Source organism: Stegastes partitus, unplaced genomic scaffold, assembly GCF_000690725.1.
Source record: "Stegastes partitus isolate 25-593 unplaced genomic scaffold, Stegastes_partitus-1.0.2 Scaffold2583, whole genome shotgun sequence".
Taxonomy (NCBI): Eukaryota; Metazoa; Chordata; class Actinopteri; family Pomacentridae; genus Stegastes; species Stegastes partitus.
The window spans coordinates 36,592-61,852 of record NW_007580314.1 but is presented as its reverse complement, the minus strand read 5'-3'; the positions used below and the strand labels follow the sequence as shown (position 1 = coordinate 61,852).

Genomic DNA, 25,261 nt, shown 5'->3' with positions numbered 1-25,261 from the left:
GAGTCTATCAACTAGAAGTTACACTTTGAGCCTTTTAACTGGTATTTTAACTGCAACTAAAGTTTGAAAATCAGGTTTGCTGCTCCTTTTGCTCTGCTTCTATAAATTCTTCTGCTGCAACTTAACTTCCAGTTTCTTCGAGTGGGATTATAGAGTAAAGAAAACTAAAAAAAAATGGGCGAAAACACAAATTTAAGCAGGAAAAACTGGCCTTCCTTAGAATGAAGTTGCATCATTTGAGAGGAATCAGATGATTTACGTTGATGTAACTAAAAAAAATGACATTCATATTATTTATTAATCTGGTTGAACTTAATTCAACAGGGTGTTTCCAATTAAAGCAGTTTATTGACGCTGGTCCAACAGGTCTTGTTTATTGAGAATAGCATTTCTCATCTACCGTCTCTCTTTATTTGGTTTTATATCCAACAAACTTTTTCTGTCAATAATCGATTGCTTAGTTTGTAAAAAAAAAAAAAATCCTAAAAAAATCCAGAGAAATCCCACCACAAGCGCTCCATCTGAGCAGCTCCACGCAGCGAAGAGTTGCACAATCATTCCAGCTGCGCTCGTGTAAACTGTTTGCTATTAAAAAGGCTTTTCATGTGGTTTAGTTTGCAAAAAAAAAATCTCCATTTGTGAAGAAAACTGTCGGATAAACACAGTGAATTTAAAAAGTAGCTCAGGTGTGTGTAGCACTGTTGAATGACACTTTAGGGTTGCATCATGGGAAATGTAGGATCCAGCCTAGTTATAACTTCAATGAGTGATCAGAGGTCAGTTAAGTCTGGATATGTGGATTTTTTTCTGCTCTGATTGTGCTGATTTCCTTTTAACTGCCTCCTGCAGGGTGAAATATTAAAGCAGTTTGGGTGGATTCTTGAGAGTTTTGCAGAATTGATCACCTGATATAAGCTCAATAATCCCAGAATGTGTGCATGAGGTGTGCTTTCTGTTTACAGCTCAGGCAGAAAGAGAAGCAGCCAGACAGAGGAACTGAATTAAAACACACCCATTTTACACAACTCCCTCCTTTCTCTATCATTTCTCATTCACTCAGCGCTATCTGACGCCGTCCTCCTCACTCACTCTCTCACTCTTTCTCTCCAAATCTTTTTTCTTTTTTTCTTTTTTTCCCCCCTCTCTGCAGAAAACATGCAGGGAGGCGAGGAGGAGGAGGAGAAAGCAAGAAACGAGGCGACAGGAGCAGAAGAAGAAGAGGAAGAGAGAGGAAGCGGAGAAAGTTGGTAGAGAAGAGGAGCAGATGGGAGGAAGGAAGGAAGGAAGGGATCGGACGGGATTGTAAACGCACCGGAGCTCGTTGTTGGTAGAATTTCAAATAAAAGTGGGGAATCAGAGGCGCGCGTCCGCGCTGCGTGGACGCGGACAAGACAAGACAGCGGCGCTGAAGCGGCTCTGGATCAGTTTTCTTTTTTCTTCTCCTTCACACTCCTCATGTTCTCCAAAGTGAGCGTCAATAACTTTTAAAGACAGCTCCTTCCCCCTTTCTGTCTCATTCAACTTCCCGATTCCTGGAAAAAGAAGAGAGTGGAAAAACAAAAAGAAAAATAAAGAGAGAAGCTGCGGGGGTGGAAGCAGGAGGAAGCACTTCTGTTCCCTTCCGAGGAGTCCAGCTCGCCGTAGCCGGGGTTTAGGCGTTGGCACCCGGGCAGGGAGTCCCTCGTCATGGCCGGGGCCAAGCCGGGAGTCCACGCGTTGCAGCTGAAGCCAGTGTCGGTCCACGAAGCGCTCAAGAAGGGGGGCAAGTTCATCAAATGGGACGAGGTGAGCGGAGGGGAAAGTTTTTTGCAAAAGTGGTTCTTGACAGGCAGCTTTTTGACAGAAGGGCCCTGCAGGGACGCGCGTGTTTGGTGGGAGATCGCGCGCATATGTGTGAGTGTGTGTGTGTGTGTGTGTGTGCAGGTGTTAATCAGACACCAAAAAAAAAAAAAGGGAAAAAGTTTCTCTCCAGCTTGAGTGTGAGTGCAGAATTCTGGTCGAGCCGGTTTTCCTTCCATGCCCTCTTCTGTACTTCCTCCCCTTTTTTTTTTTTTTTTTTTAAGGAGAGGAAAGCACCTGTCTTGATTCCTGAGTGCATGCTTTGTGCATATTTCTGCACAACCTGGGCATGCCCCGTGGGTGTCATTGACCTTAATAATAGTGTTTGCGTGGGGGTTTTTGCAGTCCATCAATGATTAACACTCCCCAGGGCTGGAAGTGAAGAACCTCTCCCTGAGCGCTGGATTTACAATATGATCAGGTGTGGTGCATGCAAACTGCAGCAGGCACGATTATAAGAGCAATAACAGGATTCCTGTGTGCGAACCAGGGTCTTGTCACGCAAACAGCCAGCGCCACGTCCTTTTGATTTCCTCTCCCTCGCACACACTAACTCTCTGTGTCTGTCTCTCAAAGGGAATTCCCAGGAAATAGTTATGCTGGTGATTAAGTGTGCGAACACTCGAAAACATGTGCATGTCTATCTCGCAGCCTCTTGTTTCCCCCTCCAGAGTAAGTGGTTGAGGAGGAGGAAGGGGGACGGGGATGGGATGTTTGGATGCACCAGGGAGCACAAGTCAAAGATGCTTCATTGTTAAATCCAGAATCATAACACGACACCGATATGTGCTTAGAATCCTCGAGGAAGTCTTGGAGTTTGCTCGTAGTGGACCGATCTACAGGTTACGTAGCATGACACTGAGGAAAAAAGATAAAAACTCTCATAATGGACATCTTGTGGTCTGATTAAAGCCCCGATAACAGAAATTAAATCAAAGAACGTCACGGAAAACGCATCACATTGTCCCAAAAAAACAACAACAGCAAAACAAAATAAGACTAAATAGTTGCATGAGGCGAACAATGAGACTTCTGAGGCTCTTTATTTTTCACATTCAGCTCTGATCTTTCTATATAAACACCACCGTGTGGCCTCTGCATGCTGAATGTGATTATTCTGGGAGCACATGTCTGAACTCTGCATCTATATTGGTTCTACCTCCGTCCTGCTCTCCACTAAAGTCTGCCATGTGACCAGAAATTGGCGTATTTCTGTCAGTTTTACTGTTTCAGAAACTTATTTATTGCATTTTTAATCATTTTATTGACATAATGAACTCAAATAATCATGGATTTATGACTAAAAACTAGAAATGAACACCTGAATGCAACAGAAACTGCTACACCGGGGTTTGTTTAGTGCATCGACTAAAGCTCACTGAACAAACTGTATGCAAGGTTGGAAGTAAAAACTTTTGCAATAGTCCTAAAATTCACTCAGTAATGACTCGCTGACAAACACTACTTAAGTCAGTAAGTAAACTGGTTTAAATGTGATCTAGGTGGTTCTGGTGTTATTTACCAAACTAGATTTAGCTGCTTTTCTTTGTCCTTTACGTCGGCAAACTGGAATATCTTTTGGAATTAACAGACATTTGGAGCAATTAGTCACTTAAATCTGAGGAAATCTGCAGATTTCCAGTTTTATTGCACATCTCCAGCCTTATTCCTCTTTCTGTGTAACAATGTGATGCTTCTATCATCCGAGAAACAGCAGTTTTGCAATCATCGCACCCCATAAACCAATGACTTGCAGCTACATACTTCACTCAGCTTCATTTAAGTTAACAAATATACTAAAAACAAGAACTTGTTGGAAGCATGCAGCTAAATTTCCACCTTTTATTTCACTTTGTTCGACCAGAAACCCTCTTGAGTCAGTTTTCTTTACAAGAGAAGCTCGACCGAAATGACAGCGTGCAGAGAAAATAGATTTACAGCATCTAAAAGGAGAGAACTTGACCAGTGTGAAAATGCAGTTTTCCAAGTTTTCAGACTTTCGGGCACTAAAGGTTGATCCAGTTTAAATTGAGCGTGACTCAATCTGGCTTTTCTGCGAAGGAAACCAAATGTAGAGAGAAATGCCAACAACCAGTAGGAGCTGGTGTGTTCCCATGTGGATTTGCTTATCATTTATTAAGGCTGAGATTTCAGATAATTGTGATTTGATTAAAGATCAGACGTCTCAGAGGAATGTTTTTAAGAGCTGGAGCTCAGTGTGTGTTTTCTAACAAGCTGACCAGTGGACCGCTGTTACGAAAACTTGGCGTATTTCTTTAAGGACTTAACAAAGTGAGATAAGCATTAAGACACACAAAGCGCCTGAAGGCAGTGCACTGATGACCCCTGACTCCTCCATCACCACGTCCTCTCTCCACATGGCTCACTGTTTCCTCTTCTGCTTGCTGCACTGTAAAAAATGAACATCTTTGAGCAGTTTGTAATTGGATTTTTTTACATTTTCCCTGTTTTGTTAAATTACACTTCGCAAAAAACAATGGTGTAGAAAAATCTGACAGCAAGGAAGCCAGAAAAAAACAGAATTAATTGCTAAAATTTGTATTTTATTTTTAAATTTTTAAAATAATGAACATGGAAGTTAACACACTTTCTGTTATTTTACTAGATATTATATGTAATAAAAAACAGGGAAAATCTGGGTTAAAAAAAAACCCAATCAAAATATAATTGACTATTTTTTCACTATTAATATTTTTTGGTTTATGATTTTTAACAGTTTCAGCCTTCAGTGTGTGTGTTCTTGCAAATGATTTTTTTTTTCAATTTTTTTCTTTAATTTTTATGCTTTTGTTTTGACAGTTTGGCTAAATTTCCACCATTTTTGCTGTATTTAATCAGCCAAGAATTTTATTATTCTCACACTAATTTTTATTTTTTTTTATTTTTTACAGTTTTTAAACATATTTTTTTCTGGTGCTCTTGCTGCCTAAATTTTGCAGGATTTTTTACTAAATTTTTTTTACAGCGTCCCTTTTTTTGCACCATCTCCTTAACCTTTCTTTCTCTTTCTCTTCTCTCCATACTTGTCATTCTGCTACTGCTGCAGCTTCCCCTTCGTTTGATTCTTTCTGACAGTCTTTTTGCGCCTCACAACAAAACCTCGGTTTCTTCCTGGCTTTTGGGAAGTCTCCTACAGACACTTCAAACGACACACGCCACTGACTCATAGTGGGGGAGGACTGCGCTCCAAAGTGACCCTCTTTCGGCTGCCTTTCGCCTTGTGTACACATGTGTGCTCGTATGCGTGTGTGGTTGTTTTGTTCTGGGTGTGCGTTTCGCGTTCAATGACTTCCTGTTGGAGCTTGTTGTAAGGCTCCAGAGCCAAACCATTTTCCTTCGCTCTCCCTCCCTGCTGCTGCCGCTCCGCCCTCTGCAGCTCGGCCGCAATTCAATTTAGACAAATTCCAACTGGAATTTGGTTAAAATTCCTCCTAAACAACCAATTAAACAAACAGAGACAGACAGTTTGTCTACAGAGCAGCTCGGCTCTCTGTCAGCGTGCCGCGGAGAGCCTTGATATGAATCTTAAAAAGTCAAATAAATGATCATCTTAACACCGAACGTGAACATTTCCCTCTTTTGCAGCCTTCATTCAGAGAATCTGAGCAGCTGCTACTGAAATACGCTCTGTGTCCTTTTCAGCATTAAGAAAAACAAAAGCAGACTTTATATTAGGGTTCAAACACTCCTACGTGTTTGCTTTGGTCGGAACCAGATGGGAAGAGTGCACTTTTTTTCCAAATCTGAGGACTTGATTTGTTTATATTCCTGTTGCACAATTTCAAGCAGACCAGGGGCTGTAAACAAAGTCACATGGAATCACAAGTTGCTGATTAATTGGACAGAGATTTGGGAAGCTAACATCCTCTTTGATTTAGAGCTTCTGGCTTCATTTCAAATCCCCGTGAGTTGAACGAAGCGTGATGAACCATGAAGTGTTGCGTTTCAGGGTTGTTTCCTGCAATCTGGTTGGGATTATTTGGCCAGACCTTCTAGACCTCACTGCAGTTCACTTAGAGGAACCAAGAACTCTAAGCTTGGCAACGGCTGAGGACAATGAAAACACTTAACGCTGCCGTTGTCCTCTGTGGTTGTCAGTACTGTGCTGTCAAACCAAACTGACAACCAGCACTTGTTCCCTTTTCACGAGGTGAGCTGTTGTCGTTACTTTCGTCCACAGTGCTTATAAAAAGTATTCACCTTGCCAGGAAGTTTTCCCTTTTTATGGCTTTTCAACGCTGAGTCATGGTCTATTTAATTTGGCTTTATTGACAAGAATTCCCACGGAGAAGACTGTTTCGTCTTAAAATGAAAACAGATTTTTACAATATAATGTGATTCAATTATAAATATGAAATGTACAATAAGTGAGAAGACATCTATCTGTGGAGTGTCTAGTTACAGGTGAATCAGCACTTCTGACTGTAACTACACCATTAAGAAATGGAAAGCATATGACACGTGTACATCTGACTAGAGCGGGTTGTCCTCTAAAACTGATGGACTGTGTGAGAAAGATACTTCGGATTGAGGCCACCAAGACAGCTATGACTCCTCTGAAGTAGTTACCAAAAGAGACTACTAAGGGAGGCCACCAAGACATCTATGACTCCTCTGTAGCTGTTACAAGAAGCAAACTAGGGAGTCAGGCCAACAATACATCTATGACTCCTTTGAAGGAGTTCTAAGAAAGAAACTAGGGAGTGGGGCCACCAAGACAGCTATGACTCCTCTGAAGTGATACAAGAAACCAACTAGGGAGTGAGGCCACCAATACATCTATGACTCCTCTGTAGTAGTTACAAGAAACCAACTAGGGAGTGAGGCCAACAACACATCTATGACTCCTCTGAAGGAGCTACCTGCTTGGGCCGCTGAGATGGGAGATGTTTTGGGGTTGCCGAGTCAGAGCCTAGACCTCAGTCCAATGGAAAATTCACAGCTGGACTTGAAAAAGGCTTTTGGCTCTCATTCTGTAGGTAGGGATGAGCAAGCATACTGAGTATTGGACAATATTGAATACATCGGACTGAATGTGATTGACTGGTATCACGTTGACAGATGAGGTAATGAAAGTTACTGTTAATGTGGTTTGACTATAAACTGTAATGGAGGTTATTGACCGTATTTGACCCACCGGTGCTGAATCAGCTAAAACAAAGTATGACGACAGGTCTGACTATCCAAGACTAGTTTGATTAACCTTATGTTTTCCCCTTGTTTGGTCCCTCGATGAATCGAATGTCCTGCTGACGTTGACCCCAGTTTTTTTTCCGATGTCAGTCAGATTCCCATTTGGCCAAACATTGGCTTCACTTGATAAAACTTTTTGTTTGTTTTTTTGTGCTCTTGTGGAGTTTGTGTTGGAGTCTGTGTTGTACTCGGACCCGGTCATTTGTTGACATTGGCAGAATCCATTGCTATGCTGATGTTAGCTTGTGTTTCACACTGTTGGCACTGTGGCAGGGCACTCGGGAGCGAGCGTTGACGTCACATCCTTTGGATTTTCCTGGAAAATTTACCCCAGGTTCCTTCCGTACTGGCAGAACTCAGTCCACAGGCTGTCGATGCAGTTAGGGAAGGTGCCACTTTTTAAGTTACATTAAAATATGTTCACGCATTTGCCATAAAAAAGGGATTAATACATGTAAATTGTTTCACACTCTGATGCATATGCAATTTCTGATATCCTAGAATTAAAGGCTCCCTGTGGAGGTTTTGTCCTGTAGGAGCACTAAAGAGCTGCTTTGTAAGGATGTGGATGCATGTATGTTAACACAGTCTTGACAATCCTTTTGCACCGTTTCACTGATGTACGTTTGGTGGTAACATGCATGATTTGTTGCATATGTCAGGAAAGTCAGGGAAGAAGAAGACTGCCAGCTAATAAACACTGATGTGAACAATGCAGGATGTAAAATACTTTATTTAACAAGCAAAGAAATGCTCCTTATGAACCCATTTGGCAGAGACTGAAGGTTGTGTTTTGCCAAGTTTTTGAGGAAAACTTTGTCCTTTTTGAAAAATATGCTTCTTCAAAATTGCAATTAAAGTCATTAGCACAAGTATGTGACCCTGTTAATGCTGCATAGTTGCAGAAAGAAACATATTTTTAAGAAAGAAGAGTGCTGAAACTATTAAACTATTATATTAACTAAATATTTCTCCTTTTTTTCTGCCATGCATCACTGAAATGTTACATATTTAACTTCATTTGCGATTTTGTGAGCACTCTGCACGGAGTTTTGAGTCGAACGTTCCAGTTGTTTTGTTTTCAGGCCTTTATTCTGAACCCTAAGTGCCATTTTATTGCTCCCGGAAATCAATTCAGCATGGACTTTGGTTCTGAAACCATTTTTTTCCCCAGTTGTTCCATAATTTCTCTAAGATTTTTTCTGAACAGAGATGGATAAAGTCTATTTTTCTTCCCAGCATTCCTTATAATCCATTAAACAGCCAAACATGCATTCAGAGGTTGATCATAAGCCTCTTTTTGGAGCAACTCTTGCAACTTGAGTAGCTGCTTTATCATCTTTTTGCTCTTCAGCTTGGCTTTAGCAACTCACTCCATATCTTGCCATGCATTTTTTTTTTTTTTTTTTATCAGCAGCAAGAGCTCTGATAAAAAAAACAACCTACCGTCGCAGCCTTGAATAACCTTTGCTCCCCTAAGAGTTGGGCAGATATTATCAGGACATGTTTAATTCCAGTTTTGAAATCAAACACGCAAAATGTGCTGAGTTATACAAAAAAAACCCACAAGTTTCACAACAGCTCGGGAGTGCGCCACACCTGAAACGCATCTCATTCACAATTACACATTTTAATGGTGAAAACAAAACTCTTTTGTAAGCAGAGCTGCTGTGTCATCCTGTCTTACTGGAGATCACAATAGGCTCCACTGTCAGGCCAGTTGTACAAGCATTTTTAGAAAGTGGCCGTCCTGGTTTTGCTTTGCGAGGAAGTGTTATGATGTAGATGTTTGTGAGATTAGAGAAGGAGAAGATTAAGAAACGCGGGACGGTGTGAAGGTCTGACGCCGTGTCGACAAACGCTGCTGACATCCTGACACAATGGTGAGAAACAAGGGCTGGATGGAGGGATGGAGTCAGAGAGGAGGAGGTGGAAGGTCAACCACAGCCACATGTTAAGTGTGGAGCTGACATCTGGACGGCTCCGTGTCAGCTCCTCTCTGTTAACAATTTGACCTTCAATCATTCGCCGCACATGTAATCTCTGCCTCTCGCGTCTTAATCTCTTCCCTGTTCATTCCTTTGCCATCGTTCCACCTCCCTCTTCCTCCTTCTACACATCTGTCTGCTTCCTGTCTTCGTTTCCTTCATGACTTTTGGTTCTGTTTCTCGTCTTGGGCTTTGATTTCTGCTAAATCTTGTGTTTTGTCACGGCGGAGTATCGCTTGCTTTGTCAGTCATCTGCTTTATGTCAGTGTCACGTGAAAGCTGGTTGAGATGAGACGTTACCTTGTTCATACAATTAAAACTGCACAAGAAGGTTTCTTGGCCTGTCGTAGCGTAGCTTACACCGGACGTTGTCTGAAAGCATTTCAGCGGGAAACCAGTGAAACGCTGATGTTGCAGGACTTTGTATAAGAATGCTTCAAACAAACTGCTTCTCAGGTCTGTGTCTTTTGTCCCCTCTCTCTTATACCTTTAACAGTTTCAGAATAATGCATCCAGCTGGTTTTGTAACCTTTACAAACTAATGTCACGACTGGTCATGAATGCCTACACGGAGTGAGTGAGCGCCATTATTGTCATTTGTATGAATCACTGGATCTCACTCTGCTGTGACGGTCGGCTTTCTTGGGCCACGTTGGAGGGAGTTTGTTCAGAACAGCTACAAACACTTTGGATGCGTTCATCGTTTTCACTCCTGTTTGAAGTTAAAATGGCAAAGAACCCTCTGAGAATCCCCTTGTGCTGACGTTACCCACTTATAAGAACACACACTTTCCACCTGTTGGCTTCTCTCCTGCTCCCTGTGCTCACATATATGAAATTTACATGAGGTCCTAATAAAGCTCTACTCATTTACATATTCTTCTGTTGTCGGACAACAGAATGAGCTTGAAGTAGGGACAGAAAAGCTGCTCACTAAGACTTCATGTTAACACAACGGCTGCATTATTTAACAAACTCATACACATGAATTTTGTGATATTTTCCTAAAATCTGAGAGAAGTTGATCTTGGACTTTAACGTGCAAACCTTTCTTTATTTTTGTACTGTGCTGCATGATACAGGAGTTAAATGAAATGCTCATTTTGCTTTTTTTTTTTGGAGGAAAACTAATCCTCAAGCTTAATGGAGTAATTAAGGAACATAATCTTTAGCAGCAGCCCGACTTGGCTTTCACCTTTACATGTGCACAGCTGGAATCAGGCAGCATAGCAGGTGAAGGAGAAGTGGCTTCTGATGCCATGTGTCGGCGGACTGCAGCGTTTTGCAGTGAAACGAGCCGTGGTGCAGGAGAATTTCCAACAAGTGGGGAAAATCAGAAAACTTGATCTTGCCACTTTATTTAGCACAATGAAACCTGTATACACTGGGGTAGAACGTGGCGGGGTTAGCGGTCCGCTTGGCCCGATCGGATGGACGCTAAATGAACCCTGTGGAGAAATTAAATGGTGCAGCACCTGCTAACAAGGAAGTAATGGGATTCATAGAAAGCATACATGAACCCTTGTTGTTTGGATGCCATTCACCGTCCTGCTGCTTTCTCTTCTGTAATCTATAGCTCGCCTTCACCTGGCAGACCTCACTCCTCCCTCTTCTCTCTCCGTTCTCTCGAGTCCAAAGGGCGACTACTGTCATCAACTTTTACACATGTTGCCAAAGCAGCAGCTGAACCGAGAACTCGCCGGCTGGGTTTCTCTCAGCGCTCCTGTAGGCACATTGACCAAAGGTGCAGCCGCTTCCATCAGAGTCCCATTACACGACACCCACACGCATTCAGAACAAAAGCACGGTAGACAAGTGTGGTGCTTTTCTACATGTAGACTATCTTTTTATTTTTTTTTTCAAGAGCTGCTCATTAGCTGGTGGGTGCTGGACGGCGGCTGCAGGGGGTTGGTCCCTCCGCTCGGCTGTGTTTGACATTAGGTAATGAAGGTGTTTGTCAGAGGGTCAAGGCACCCGGAGGGGGTCTGCAGACAGAGAGACGTGGCCTTTAAGCCAATCGGGAGAAAGGAAACAGGCAAAGTGTCGGAGGAACCGTGAGCTGAAGCAATGATTGACGCAAAGAGAGGCAGGAGAATGAAAAGAAAGAAAGAAAGAAAGAGAGGAAGTGAGGCGAGACTTCAGAAGGTTTCTACATGTGGCGGGTAATTGGGGAGTGGGGTGAGGTCCAATTATAGACCTCCCACCCGCTCTTACACAGAAACACAGCATAGGGTTTATGTTTACAATAAACAAGGTGTGTGTGTGTGTGTGTGTGTGTGTGTGTGGAGGGCATGCACTAATGATTTCCTGGTTAGGCTCTTCACCTCGACCCTTAATCTGAGCTGGAAGTGACCGTTGTTGATGTGAAACACACTTTTCAGGAGCTGCAACAAGAATAACGGGAACAAATACTCAAAAAAAGAACATTTTCGTTATTGGTGCCACTAATTATTAGTTTGGTCGATAAACTGCAGTCTTTCTTTGTCCAACCAGCAGTCCAAAATCAAAAGATTTTACATTTAAGCAGCTATTCGTCCCATTTTTTGAAGCTGGAACCAAAGATTATTTGGCAGTTTTGTTCAATTTAGCAAGCAACTGAACAAAAGAATTAGGCGAGTGCGTTTCAAAAAATAGCTGAGAGTGGTTGAATAATAAAAGAAACAAGAGAGAGAGTGTGTGTCTGTGTTGTGGTCTAAGACAGCGAGCAGCACACAGGTATGTAAAACTCAGCACGATGCAAATGTCTATCTGACCGCAATCGTTGGTATGTTTAGCCTCCAGCTGCTGCTCTCTCGACAGCTATACGGCTGATACGGTTGTGTTATGGTCACGTGAGCGTATAGATCGCTCTCCTCTGGGTGAATGTGTGTTTGCGTGTCCCGCTGGAATTCCCCCGTATACAGACACCGCATACACCCAGTGGATGGAGAGTCGACGAGGAAGATCGTTTTAACCCCTTTTGTTTGTTTCACCGCAATCTGAACCGAGCACACGCCCAAACCAGGTCCGATCGGGCGGCTTCACCAGTCAGATCTGGTGCTGCGTTACCCACATGACACGTTTTTGGTTTAAATACCGTGCTAGTGCTAGTTCTATCTCCAACCCCACGTCTGGTACAAGATGAGCGGACTGCTTTGTGAATCAAGTGCAAGAACTGATTTTCTCTTTCTGTGAACGCTGACGAATACCCGCTGCTTTGTTCCTGTTCAAGGAATCTGTTGAACTACCGAGGAAGACTGTTGCACAACAATGCAATGATTCAATCTGTCTGTGAAGATGGCTCATCAAGCTCCAACATGTTCTTGGTAGTGACAGGGCACGAGAAGGTCAAATCAGGTCGACAGCATAGTTATGGTCCTAGAAGTGAAGTTGATTTTTCTGCCTCCGCTGTTGGATGCATTTGTATCCCTAACGTTTCCTCTTGAATCTTACTTACTGTACATAGTGCTGATGCAATATCACGCACATTATCTAACAAGATAAATGCAGGGCTGCACAGTTATTGAAGCTGATGTATTATTTAGCAGGACGTGGCTAAGTGGGGGTCAGACTGTTTTAGATTTCATTCATTCATTAGAGCCTGTAAATAATCATCAGGTTTTCTGAGGCTCCTTGAACTCCTCATCTGTGATGTGTTGTTGTCGAGGGATTTTTTAAGTGAACTGAACGCTATATGGAGAATTTTTTATGGCACTAGAGCTTTCCCTACTTCTATTCATCACCGTGCTGTTTCCATGGAGGTGCAGGACTTTATGTTACAGGGAATAAAATGAGCTCACGGTGAATAAAAATGCAAAAGCATGCAAAACATGGAGTGTGCAAATAGTAATAACTTGTCCGAGCAAGGCATTTAGACTAGCAAATGTGTTTCTATTTGCATTTAATAGAATGAAAAGCTCAGTTAGTAAGAGCTGGTAATAGAAAGTCTGAACAAACGTAGCGTCTCTGGTCACAAATTTGCAATCCCAGAGTCCAGTATTGATATCAGCAGCATCCAGAGCAGCATCTTGACATGAGGTCGCAGCTTTAAGACGGTAATCGCAGCGTGAAATTGAGGTCGTATAGCTTTCCAGTCGGACCGGTGAGTAAACACGGGTCACAAGTTCAGCAGCACATCGCTCACAGCCGCTCGGCGCTTCAGCCTCACACAGTGGCTGACTCTGAATCGGAGGGCGCTCGCTTTAAAGAGACTACTGTTCCTCATTAGGGCCTCATGATGTGGTTGGACACAAGACTCTGACTGATCCCAAGTCACTCGCTTCCCATTCGTTCGCTACATAACGGACGTTCAATAGCAAACAGTAAAACGACTGTTAGTTTAGCTTCAGGCTCAGGATTTGAACATTCAAATCAAATGGCGGGTGATTTCGGACAGAGTTATAGATTTTTCTCCTTCCTTTTCTTCTGATGTTGTGTTTCTTTTTCTTTTTCAACCTTTTCCTAACTCCACTCCTACCCACCTACCTTCTATCCTTTCCTTCTCAATCCCTTTTTCCTTCCCCGAACCCAAACACTTTGCCCTCCTGCTAACCCTCTGCCCGTTAGCCGACTTTGGAGCCTAAACTCAAGGTATGTTTAGCTAAGAATGTGTAGGCTGTGTATATATTTTTTTAAGGAATTAGAGTTCTTTAAGGCATAAGTTGACATTTTAGGAAATATGCTTATGTGTGTTCTTCATGAAAGTCGATGTAGCTGCATCGTTAGCTTAGCCCTTGGACTGCAACAGGCCGGCTAGCTTGGCTTGGTAGAAAACTAACAAAAATAAAATGTCATCAAATATATATGTTTATCTAATTATATAAGATAGGCTGGAAAACCTAGCTTGCCTAACATTTAGGATATAAAACTTCATTATAAAACAATTTGTCGTTTTTTGTGATATGCTTTTGTGCTCTTCCTAGTGGGAGTAGCCACATCTTTAGCTTAGCATAAAGAATGAAACGGGAGAAACGGCTAGCTTGGCTCTGTAGAAAGGTAACAAAAATATAACATAATATATCTGCTTATCTAATTATAGTAAAGATTTAAACTCTTAACTAACTTAGACTTCTTCAGAGAACAATTTGCCTTTTAGAGAATGTGCTAGCTTGCTTTCTTACTGAAAGTTTGCTTGATGTAGCTTGAGCAGCTACAGCGTTAGCTTAGCCTAAGCAGGAGAAACAGCTAGCCTGGCTCTGTAGCAAGGTAACAAAAATATAGTATGCTACATGATATATCTGTGTGATTATAAGACAGAATTGAAATCTTAACTAACTTAGCAATTAGGGAATGATATGTCTTTATTAATCATACTTATTTGCTTTTTTACTGAGACTTTGCTTGATGTAGCGTGTGTAGCTCCATATATAGCTTAGCAAAAGCAAAACTGTGGAGACCGCTAGCTTGGCTCTGTAGAAAGGTGACAAAAATATAATATGTCGCATAATATAACTGTTTAGCTGCTAATATAACATTTTGAGAATAAAGTATCCTTAAGGTACAATTTGACAATTAAGGAAACATGTTCATTTGCTTTTGTAGCGGAGGTTAGCTGGGTGTAGCATAACTAGCTGCTTCTTTAGCTTAGCATAAAGTCTGAAACAGGAGAAACAACAAGCTTGGCTCCATATAAAGGTAACAAAAATATAATATGCTGCATAATATATCTATTTATATCTGTCTGTTGACTTGAAAACTTAGCTCACTTAATATTTATTAAATAAGACTTATTTTAGGAAACAGTTTGACATATTAGGAAGCATGCTAGTTTGCTCTCTTTGAAATAGCTACACCTTTAGCTTAGCATAAAAACTGAAACAGGAGAAACAGCAAACAAAATGTAACATTATATTCAAGTACATTAATTATTATTGTCTGTTTCTCTTATTCATATGGCAGACTTGAAATTATAACGATAATACACAACATTCAGTCTCTTGAATGTTAATTAGCTGATAATAAAAACAGTGAACATTGTCTTTCCAGGTGTATTAAGTGTTTTCTACATGTTTTTTTTTAAACTGCTAATTAGTTTTATCTCCATTTATGGCATGTTATGAATATACATGTGCTGGGATCCCATTTCATCGTGAAACAGATCTGCATTATTTATTCTGTGTTTGTTCTGCAGAATTTCAATCTTGACTGCTCAAACATCCGCTTTGTTAAAATCACATGGAAGCCATTTTATTGGTTCGACCCCCACGTTACAAAATACCTTCTGTATGTGGTCACTGGTTAGTTGTTTGTGTGTGTTGCGCTCTTGTAAAGCTGCCTTCCTCGCTGATAGTACGTCGGTGGGAAAGTTCAGCGCCAGTTGCCAGGAAGAACTTTCTCTCCTTTTCCCATCTGACGGCGACGATGATGCCGAGACTGATGCTCATGACAGCAGATGTCCATGAGTCATCTGTCACTTTAATAACAATCTGGATCATCATCGCTGCTTCTCAGGAAGTCTGGACGGTATGTCGGACCAGACTGTAATTACAGAAGCCGTGTGTGTGTGTGTGTGTGTGTGTGCGTGGTCACGGTATCTCGCGTACGACCTCGTAATGATAATGATGCTAATGACATGTTGATTCGGGCTCCTGTGCCGTCATTATGCTGCACATGAATGAGATCTTCATGCTGGCCTAATCGTGTGGTTTGTCAGCGTCCAAACAGCTGTTTGCGACACAAACACTCAATATCCATATCTGTCCTTCTGTCTGTCTAAAACACACCATAAACCTGCTCCTGCTGCCACACAGGGCTTGCTGCACACCTGCATAGTGCTTCTTATGTTTGTTAACTTTATTTCTGTTGGTCGTATCACTATAAACCAAAAGAACCCTTCATTATTTCAGCTGCTTCACTACATGATAAGCTGATGCAACTGTAAGGCAGATGCCCTTTACAAAGGCAGCCTGCATTTACAGTGTCTCTGTCCATTGTGTCAAATCCACAGTACTTCTGCATTTCCAGGTGGTTTACGGCCATGATTGTAGCGTGGATGCTAGTGTCCATTATCTTATGTCAGTGAAGCGTCCAGCGGTAGTTTAGTGATAGGGAAATCAGGTTCGCAGCAGACCAGATGAGGAATCCAGGACAACATTCAGAAATGTTTTAGTCATGTTGGACAAAAAAAAAAGGCAACCAATAAGCCGTTTTCACCCAAATTGTCTCTAGTAAACATCCCTCCACTCTTATCCCGACTTAATCCTGGTTTAATCCTGACTTATTGTGCCTCATAGTTGCACATTTTTTCTGTGCAGTGAGGAATTCTAGTGGCAATTTGCATGCATTTTCAGTTATACCTCTAAATAAATAAGCTTAGATAAACTCCTTAAACTGCTTTCGTCAAACCTGAGATCGTCCAACATCTCCAGTGAAATGACATTGTACCAGCGTTATCTTATGCAACAGAAGTGCTGGTCAGAAGCTTTAAAAATAGGACCTTCCACTGTAAAAATATGGTGTGATTTAACTGAATTTTTCCCTTTTATCTGACACATTTTTCAGCATTTTGGAAATTCACAAAACTGTCATTAAAATTTAAAAAACAACAAAAACCTACATCACACATGTCAAAAATATGTGCTTTATGACATAAACAAGACGTTTGAATACATTTGATGTGATCTAAAATGACCTTTTTTAGTTATTTCTTTTTTATTGTAATTGTTTTCGTAAGTATTTTGTTAATTTAAATCTTTTTAAAGGCAAAATCTGTCAAACCTAAAAGATTTTTTTTGTAAAATTACAGGTAAAAACTTGACAGAATTCTAGTTATACAGTAATATTTTGATTTTTATGTGCAATTACATCATAAAACAGACAATGAAGTGTTTGTGCAGTGTTATGAATGAACATTATGTCACCGTATTTGTAGGTAATTTAATTACTTTTACACATTAGGGTGAGAAACAGTGTTTTGATGATGGAAAGTTATTATTTTTTGAAGTCTAGAGTAGTTTTTGGTGCCCTGGTTGCCTGAAAATGAGTTTTTTTCTCACATTTTTCTTTTCTTTTCTAACAGTTTGGCCTTAATAAAACATCCTTTAGGAGCTAGAAGTGGTTCACGGGCTCCTGGTTTTAAAATCCAAGCTGTCCTTATCTCCTCTTGCAACTGTGCGATGTCGGTGTGTGTGTTGCTGATAACACTGTGCGTTCGTCCTTCTAACATCTCTATTTCTGTTGTCGCCTAGGAGCCCAACAGCGGGCAACCCACGCTGGTAACCCTGAAAGTCGACCCAGATGGATTCTTCCTCTACTGGACTGGAGGGTCCAACCTGGTAAGACACACAAAAACACACACTCAGTAGTGGTCTCAAAGTAGGCCAAATGGACTGTTGCCCATCTCGCAGAGTGCTCATGAAGACAAACATGATCGAATCCAAATGGGGCACTCTCAAGTTAACCACAATGGATGTTTTATGTGCCAACATAAGTGCTAACATGGATCTCACACCCCTTGTTTCTCTACTTTAACACCACTACATAGCTGCAGCCCCTCTCATCCCACATGTTTCGCTGTCTAAATTGCCGTTTCCTCCTCCTCTCGTTTGTGCGCCTGTTGTTGTGGTTTTATCCCGTCCATTAGCCGAACCGCAGTGGGTTTTCATCAATTTGTCCCGGTCTTGTTTGTCTCCTCTTCCCCCTCCTGTTCGCTCTTCTCCCCGTCGTGTTTTGCGGTCTCCATCCCAGCTCCATCCGTCTGTCATGCATCCCCCCATTCGCTTCGGTTCTCTGCGGCTGCGCTTGTGCCATTAGTTTAGTAATATTGGATTTTACATTTTAGGCATTTAGCTGACATAATTAGCCAAATGCAATAAGCGGCGAGTCAGCAGGATGGAAGGCCCTGACATTTAGATTAGGTTCGATTTTAATAGCAGTCAGATTGTATTAATCCTGAGGCATATTCCATTAACAAATTCCACACACAAAGTAAACTCTTGATTATTTTTCCATCTACCTTTTCACTTTTATCTGTACCTCTAATGTTGCTCCCTGTTTATCTACTGTATAAATACATATCTGTGTGATGTTGGCTCGGCCTCTCGGATCAAATGACACGCCTCCCCCTTCCCGATCGCTCTCTATGTTTTCCTCCCCTCTCGTTCTCACACACACACCTTCCCTCTCTCTCTTTATTTCTGGCTGTCTGTTTATCCTAAAGGCATGTATGGAATGACCTGTCGATATTACCGCTGCCTCGTATCCTCGCATCCAAATCTGGGCCAGAGCTCGCGTCACCTCGTCCGTCTGCACGTGCGTCGGCATGTGTTCGCCGCAATCACATAACGGGCAGAATTAAATACTCGTTTTATCCTGATGTCTTACTCGTGCATGTGTCTGCACAGGCCGGTGTGTGTGTGTGTGTTGAGATAGTAGGCCGTTCGCCGCCCGAGGTGCAACCGTGACACTGTTTAGAAAAGAGTCGGGCTGCCAGTCATTGAGTCTTTTTAACAAGACGGTAAAGGCGATCTGAGCTGGGATTGTTAAGACGTCAGCTCTGATTAAGCTTTGCACCGATGTCAATTCAATTCACAACACGAGTCAACTCAGGACACAGTAAAGATCGAAGCCTTAGCGTAATATTGAGACCCAATGATTGCCTTCGAGCAAGCATTTGGCAACCGTGGGAAGGAAAAACTGCTTCGAAACTTTGGATAGAACCTGCCTCGACTGGTCGGGCTTCCATCAAAGTGAAGAGAGAAAAGTTGAGCGACAAACAGCAAAGATGACAACAAACACTGTTGCTGAGGCCGGCTTCACAGCTGACATCTGCAGCTCCACACCCAGAGATACCTGCAGAAAGGTGCAGGGAGGAGCAGAGAGGAGAGAACAAACAGGCGCAGAGTTCATGACGTGTAATTGTGCCATACAAATGTATGCAAAGTGAAAGAGAATAGATTGTCAGTGCAGCAGTAAAAGCAGCGGGTTGTTAAGGGTCACCTGAGCAGCCTGAACTGTAAACTTTATGGAAACTCTAGGAACCAAAAGTCAGCCTGCACTCTGAGAGCAAAGGGGGATATTTAAGATAAGATGGAGTTTGATCATTAATGGCTTGTATGTGAGAAAAAGGATTTTAAATTCTACTCTGGATTTTTCTAGGAGCCACTGAACAGAAGCTAGAAATCAAATCTCTCTTGCTGGTTCTCCTGCAGCAATTTGGATCAACTTGAGGCTTTTCTAGCCTGGAAGTAACAAATGCATGGACTGGTTGTTTAGCAATAGACTGGTGACCTGTCCAGGGTGTCCCCTGTCGCCCTAAGTCAGCTGGGATAGGCTGTAGCCCCCCTGCGACCCTAGTGAGGGTTAAGCGGTGTATAGATAATGGATGGATGGAGTTAAAGGACATATCAAGCATAAGTCAAGATTACTCACAATAGTGCTGGAAGGCAATGCCATCCAGAGTAACAACATGGTTGGTGTGTTTCTGAGGTCTGAGGGGCCAAATTTACACGTCATCTACACCTTTATGGCTTCAAGACATACTTGACGTTTGATTTGTTTTATCCGACTAGATCGACTATAGCAGGGTGTCATGTTCAAAGCAACAAAAGTTCATACAGGGTTTCCTCATAATATCGCCTCAGAGAAGCATCGTTTTCATTAAAACCTGGCGCCTACAGTACAAATAGTGTAACTTAACCATCAAAGACTCAAGTGTGCTTCGCTGTTACGGACTAATTTAGCCGTTTGTTCCTCACTTCAGGAAATTTCAAGCATCTTTAGTCAGATGTCACATTGCAGGAGCCGTGAGCAGACTATGTTGTGTGGAATCGTTGGATTTTCCCTTCAGGCTCAGTATTAATTGGTGACTTTATTTTTATGATGTAGTTGAAAAAAAGGCTTGTTTGAAGCTTAGGCGATATCCCTATCTGCAGTCAAAACAGTCCAACTTCAACAACTTTGAAATAGGCTGTGATTCTTTGCAGTCATTGTTGTTCTGTCACCAAGTTATTTGCTGAGATTTGAGAATGTGGAGACATTGTTAGAAACATGTCTGTCGCTGCCAACTTTATGTGGAAAAGAAAACATTTTCCCATTACAAGCATCCAGCACGGTTTATTTACACTCTTATAGTTTAATGTAGAGCAGCTTTCCTCTGCAGTTATGGATTTTTTTTTGTATTATAAGCCTTTAAACTTTAAATAAGAGGCTGTTTAAGTGTCACATCATTTGTGGTGTTGGTAAAAACAAACAGAACAGGATGAAAAGAGGCTTCAGATCACAGAAATCGAGGTAAAGCGCCTCTCAGTCGACTGTGATATGTTTTCATACTTGGCTCCAGCTATTCAAATTAGTCATTTCCATAATGCCGGGTCAGATTTTATCTTAACACTACAACGATTTCTAAGTCAAGGCGGCTTCCAGCGGCGCTAGTGCCACCTCATTTGCCGTATGTGCCGCAATGTTTGGCTTTTCTTTCGCTGCTGCTTTTCATCTTTGTTGACGTTGGCGTGACTGAGCTGGATTGCGGCCACTATTCTTATTTCAGTAGCGGGAATGCAGCTCGCTGACGGTCATGGCCTCAAAAAAAAAAAGAAATACGGCTCAAACCGTTCAGACCACCGAGGCTAATTACAGGGTACTTAGACATGAACAAGGTCAGGGACTGGCAGTGACTAATACGTTACTTCATTTATGTTATTTCATGTTCAAAAAGTTGCGTATTGTGGCTTTTTTTTTTACAAATTGATTTTCAGTCGTTACTGTGGTGTTTTTGAACTTCCCAGAGATCACTTGTCAGTCAAAACGAAGCCAGTGTCTGTTTGTTCAGCTTTCCTCTGGATTAAGTTTCACCCTTGACGCAGATTTAAATCTGGCTCAGAAGATCTGGACAGTAGAAATGAAAAACTTGGAAGCTGAAAAGAAGCTAAATGTATAGAGAAGAGGCTTTCCAGAAGTCCTATTTCAAAGTCTGTTCAGTGATCGTCGTGGCTCCCCAGGAGATTTCCATCAGAGCTGAAGAGAAAGAGGACACGGCAACACAGATATCCAGCGATTATTAATGAGAACAGTTAATACGCTTTTACACAGATGACAAGGGTATTCTGGATGGAACCCATTTCTCTGAATAGAGGCACCCAAAAATATTGCATCTCCAGTGCAGTTTTTTTATTTTGGCTGCTCTGCTCTTCTTATCACTTTTAAGTGTCAGGAGTGTTAAACCACTAACTTGGTTTCGTGTTTTCTTACCCGTTGGACCTGATCAAGATGTATCTGCTTTGTATAATCGGGAGCGCTCATGGTCAGCGAGCGGAACTGGATCAGTCATTTTTAGAATCTCAGCACAGGCATGCGAGGACACCCACAAGTTTGCAGCCCAAAAATGTCAAAAGCACTTTTCCAACAACTTGAGAAAAAGAGGATATAAAGTACCATAAAGGTGACATTGCGTTTTATTGAGGACAGGCACACATGCGTTAAATAGTCTGTGGATGTGAGGGACTCGGCTCAGGCTCCGACTTCTGACATCCAGCTGCACAATAATGTCAGAAACTATATGTGTTTAATGCCTCTTTGATTGATTTGTATATCTTCTGCTGCAACCTTATGAAAACTCCTGCTTATCTTTAGCGATTTAGAAACTTTTGTTAGCTTGCTGCTCGGCCACAAAGCAAATATGCAGCGTGGCTTCCCCCGAGGACCAGCTCTGAGCCAAATTGAAGCATAAATCTGTTTAACAAATACTCTGTTGGGTTGTTTCTCACTTTGGCTGCAGTTATGGTTCGCAGAGAAGTTAAACGACAGCCTTCCCAAATATCAATGTTTGACTTATGGCTGATTGATCGATCCGGCTCTCGTTGAGATGTGTTGTGGAAGTTCATTAGAAAAAAAAAAAAGCATGTAAATGTTTGCTGAATCTTCTAACAAACCTCTTGAATGTTAGCTCAGCCTGCAGAAGCACGTCCCGCTCTTTCCTCTCGCTCCATCCATCATCCTTCTAATAGCCTCTTTTCATTCTTCTGTGACTTTATTTACACCACCTGCCTCCTCCTTCTCACCTTTTTCTTTTACACTTTTTCTCCTTGGAATCTGCTTTATCTCATTTCCTTCCCCCATGTGTATAACCGTCCTTATATACGTCCTTTCACCTCTCCTCCAGGTATCCCCACCTCATCCCGTCTTATCGCCATCTGCTTCGTGTCACCTTCCTCTTAAGCTTCACTTTGTTTAACATTTTCATTAAAATATCTCCGTTTTTTTCCCCCAGCCTTTCATTTATCTCTGTCTCTGTGCTGACAGCTTTATTCTTACAATATTCTTCCTGCTGATATTTTCTCTCCCCATCCCTCTGCAATAATCTTTCACATCTTTCCTCTCTTCCTTTGCGTCCTTCCTCCATCCTTTCCTCCCTTCTTTCTCTCTGTTATCACCCTTTGGCCATCTTTGCATAATGTTTGCATGGTTCAACTTACAAGACTTTTGTGTGTGTGTGTGCACTCGGAGCCCAGAATTTCCCATAATTCTTGAGTCAGTGGCGATAACAACCAACTGTCGCTGACAGATGCACACACACACAGTAGTTGTGGGTAGACACGCCCCGCCATGCACCGGTCTACGCTGTTTTTCTTTCCCTTTTTACTCGCTTGACTTCTTTCTTTCTGTCTTTTCCTTTCCCCGGCTCTTTAAATCTGTCCAATCTTTTAGATAAAGTATCAGTAACATTAATATTTTTGCTCGAGGAACAGAAAACACTCCAAGGATTTATATTAGTTCCTGTTTCCTGGGTGTTCTGCAGGCGTAAAGCAGTGACATAACACACAGGCGAAGCATCGGTTGATACAGTTTGATTAAACACCTCGCTGCTAATTTATACAGTCTAAAGAGAGGTTTTAAACAGTGCACATTTTACACACAGTGCATGAGAAGGAGAGCTCTCAACGACAACATTTTAAGAAGAAATTCCCGCAGGATTCTGTGCGTGCTCTCCAGATAAAACACTTCCTCACATGGCGCTCATCTTCATATTTCAAGCAGTAAAAATTAATATTGGACCTGCCGTATAGAATCCCAAAGACTCTTGGCATCCGATTCGATTCCCCGTTATGTTCCTGCTGCGGGTCGGTGGGTTGAGGTTAAACGCTGAATGCATGCCGGTGGCCGCGGGTTACACAAGATCCACATGCACATCCCAAATCCACACATCTGTTACAACATGTGCTCGCAACTTCCTGCTAATCCTGCTGTGTGTCCCTTTTCTCTGTCCTCTGGTCAAACTCTTCCTCCTCTTTACATTTGCAACCTAAATTAGACATTTAGGGTATTCTGTAGATGCTGCTGGGGTTGAAATATCACGATGTTAAACTAGAGTTGTTAATCATCTCGCATCAAGAAGTCGGTAAAAGTTTGGGGGATGTTTCTCTGCTCGATTTTTGCTCTCAGAAACTATTCTCTGTGCAGGAGCAAGTGACAAACTTCTGCCACCCTGATATAGGTGGCCTACAAATTACCATCAAAGTTGAGAGAACTGTTGCAAAAGAAAGAGGCGCTGTAGTCCCATTGGGTTAGGAGCTAATATCCAGAAGTTGAAGAGTGATTTCGCAGGGGTTTGCTGCTGTAGAGCACCTGTCAGGAATCTGTCGTGACACTTCCATCACGTCCTAAAACGCCCCGGTACCATCAGGGTGCTTCACATAGTAGTTATAGTGCAGTAGTATAGAGAGAAAGCCAACAAATCCAATAGTTTTATTTTGCAAGAACTCCCTTTCAAAAGCATAACCAGCAGCAGAACCAGGCTCAGCTCCATCTGCCTCGACCGTTTAGGGTGAGGTTAAAGGGTAGTTACGTAGCATCCACATTTATTAAAGCTTTCCCTTCACCTGTAGGTTTTTTTTGGGGTAGTGTTCACATGTTGCGGCAAGATAGTATTCTAATAAAGTGGAATGTACCAGGTGACGAGGTACAATTTAAAAATGTTCCAAAGTTTCAGCTGCAATCACCATTTCACTTTTAGTTCCTCTTTGTTTTTTTAAAAACATTTTAACTTGGCCCATCCCGCAGATTTTGCCATCCTTTGCTTACCCTGCATCTGAGGTGCTCCCATTTATTCTTGTCAATCAAACTTCCATCTAGCATTTGCCTCACTGGAAAGCTAATATCTGGGTTACACATAATAGACGAAGGAAACAAAATTAAAGTGCTTTTTGATGATTCATGTGGTTTTAAAGACCAGCAGACACTCGTTTCCAATCGGGGCAGACATCGCTCACGGCACCTTGTTTCCTTGAGGCATATTTCTGCAGGTATTTACCGCCAGCGCGGATGATTTGTCGGCTAAAATGTAGTTTCCAGTAAACAAACAGGAGCGTCTGATATGGCGCCGGGAGGCCGATCCTGGCAGAGCGCGGCCTCACCTGCCACGGCGGGATGAGCTGAGCTGCACCTGGCACGCCGGTTAATCCTCCCCGTCGCTCTGTTTTACTTTGGCTACCATTTATTTCACACTTGGGCTGCTGCTCTGCTTCTACACCACTAATCCACCTTCAATTTATCTGCCCCCGCTTCCTTTCCCCGTGTCTCTGGGCAGCTGGTCGCCGTCAGAGAGATGAGGCAAACGTTGATCCGCTGATATAAACTAAACGTTTCCTCCCTCCCCATTTTTTTTCTTACTTTCTTGCCTTCCACTGTCTACATTTTTTTTTTTAACTCGTTCTGCGTCACTGTTTTTTCCTTCCTCTGCTCCCGTCTTCCTCTTCTTTTCATCAACGCATCAGTTTTCTGTCCCTTCTCTGCGGAGTTATTGCTCCTTAATTTCTTGCAACAACACTTCTAATCTCTCTCATTCTCTCTGTTGGCGTGGGAAAGTGGGCAGGAAGCTGCTCAGACGAGGATATGGGGGTTCTGGGGAATTTCGTTGTCCCCTCCTCCTCCTACGACTCCAGATTTCTCCCCCGTTTTTTCTTTTGAATTTCCTTCGTGTCCCTTCTCTCCCTCCTTCCCTTAAGGTGTACAGGTCATGTCAATAGCACCTATTCCTGTAGACGGTTGTCCCCAAGGGTATGTAACCGAGTCCCCACAGAACTCCAATTTAGCCTCTAATGGTGTGGAGTTGATTTCACATACCTTCACTAGAATGAACGCTGAGACCGACACACAAAAACCACAAACAAAAACGAGCTCTAGTGTGTCAGGCGTGACATGGAAAGTGATTTTAACCAACAGCCGTGAGGCGCGGAAGTGATTTTGAGCTTTGAAAAGCCAAAATGACAAGAGTTAGGGTTCATAAAAGACCGTAACAAGGGTTATTA

The 25,261-nt window shown here is 42.2% G+C and overlaps 1 protein-coding gene across 2 annotated transcripts in view; it reads left to right on the top strand.

The window, feature by feature from the left end:
* The first annotated feature begins 1,230 nt into the window (after nucleotides 1-1,230).
* plcb3 (phospholipase C, beta 3 (phosphatidylinositol-specific)) overlaps nucleotides 1,231-25,261 on the top strand; it is a 56,713-nt gene continuing 32,682 nt past the window's right edge. For both annotated transcript variants that reach the window (XM_008305679.1, XM_008305678.1), the window contains exons 1-2: nucleotides 1,231-1,785; nucleotides 17,207-17,293. In XM_008305679.1, the coding sequence (XP_008303901.1) occupies nucleotides 1,687-1,785; nucleotides 17,207-17,293 (186 nt within the window). In that variant the 5' untranslated portion in view covers nucleotides 1,231-1,686. The remainder of the gene's footprint in view (nucleotides 1,786-17,206; nucleotides 17,294-25,261) is intronic.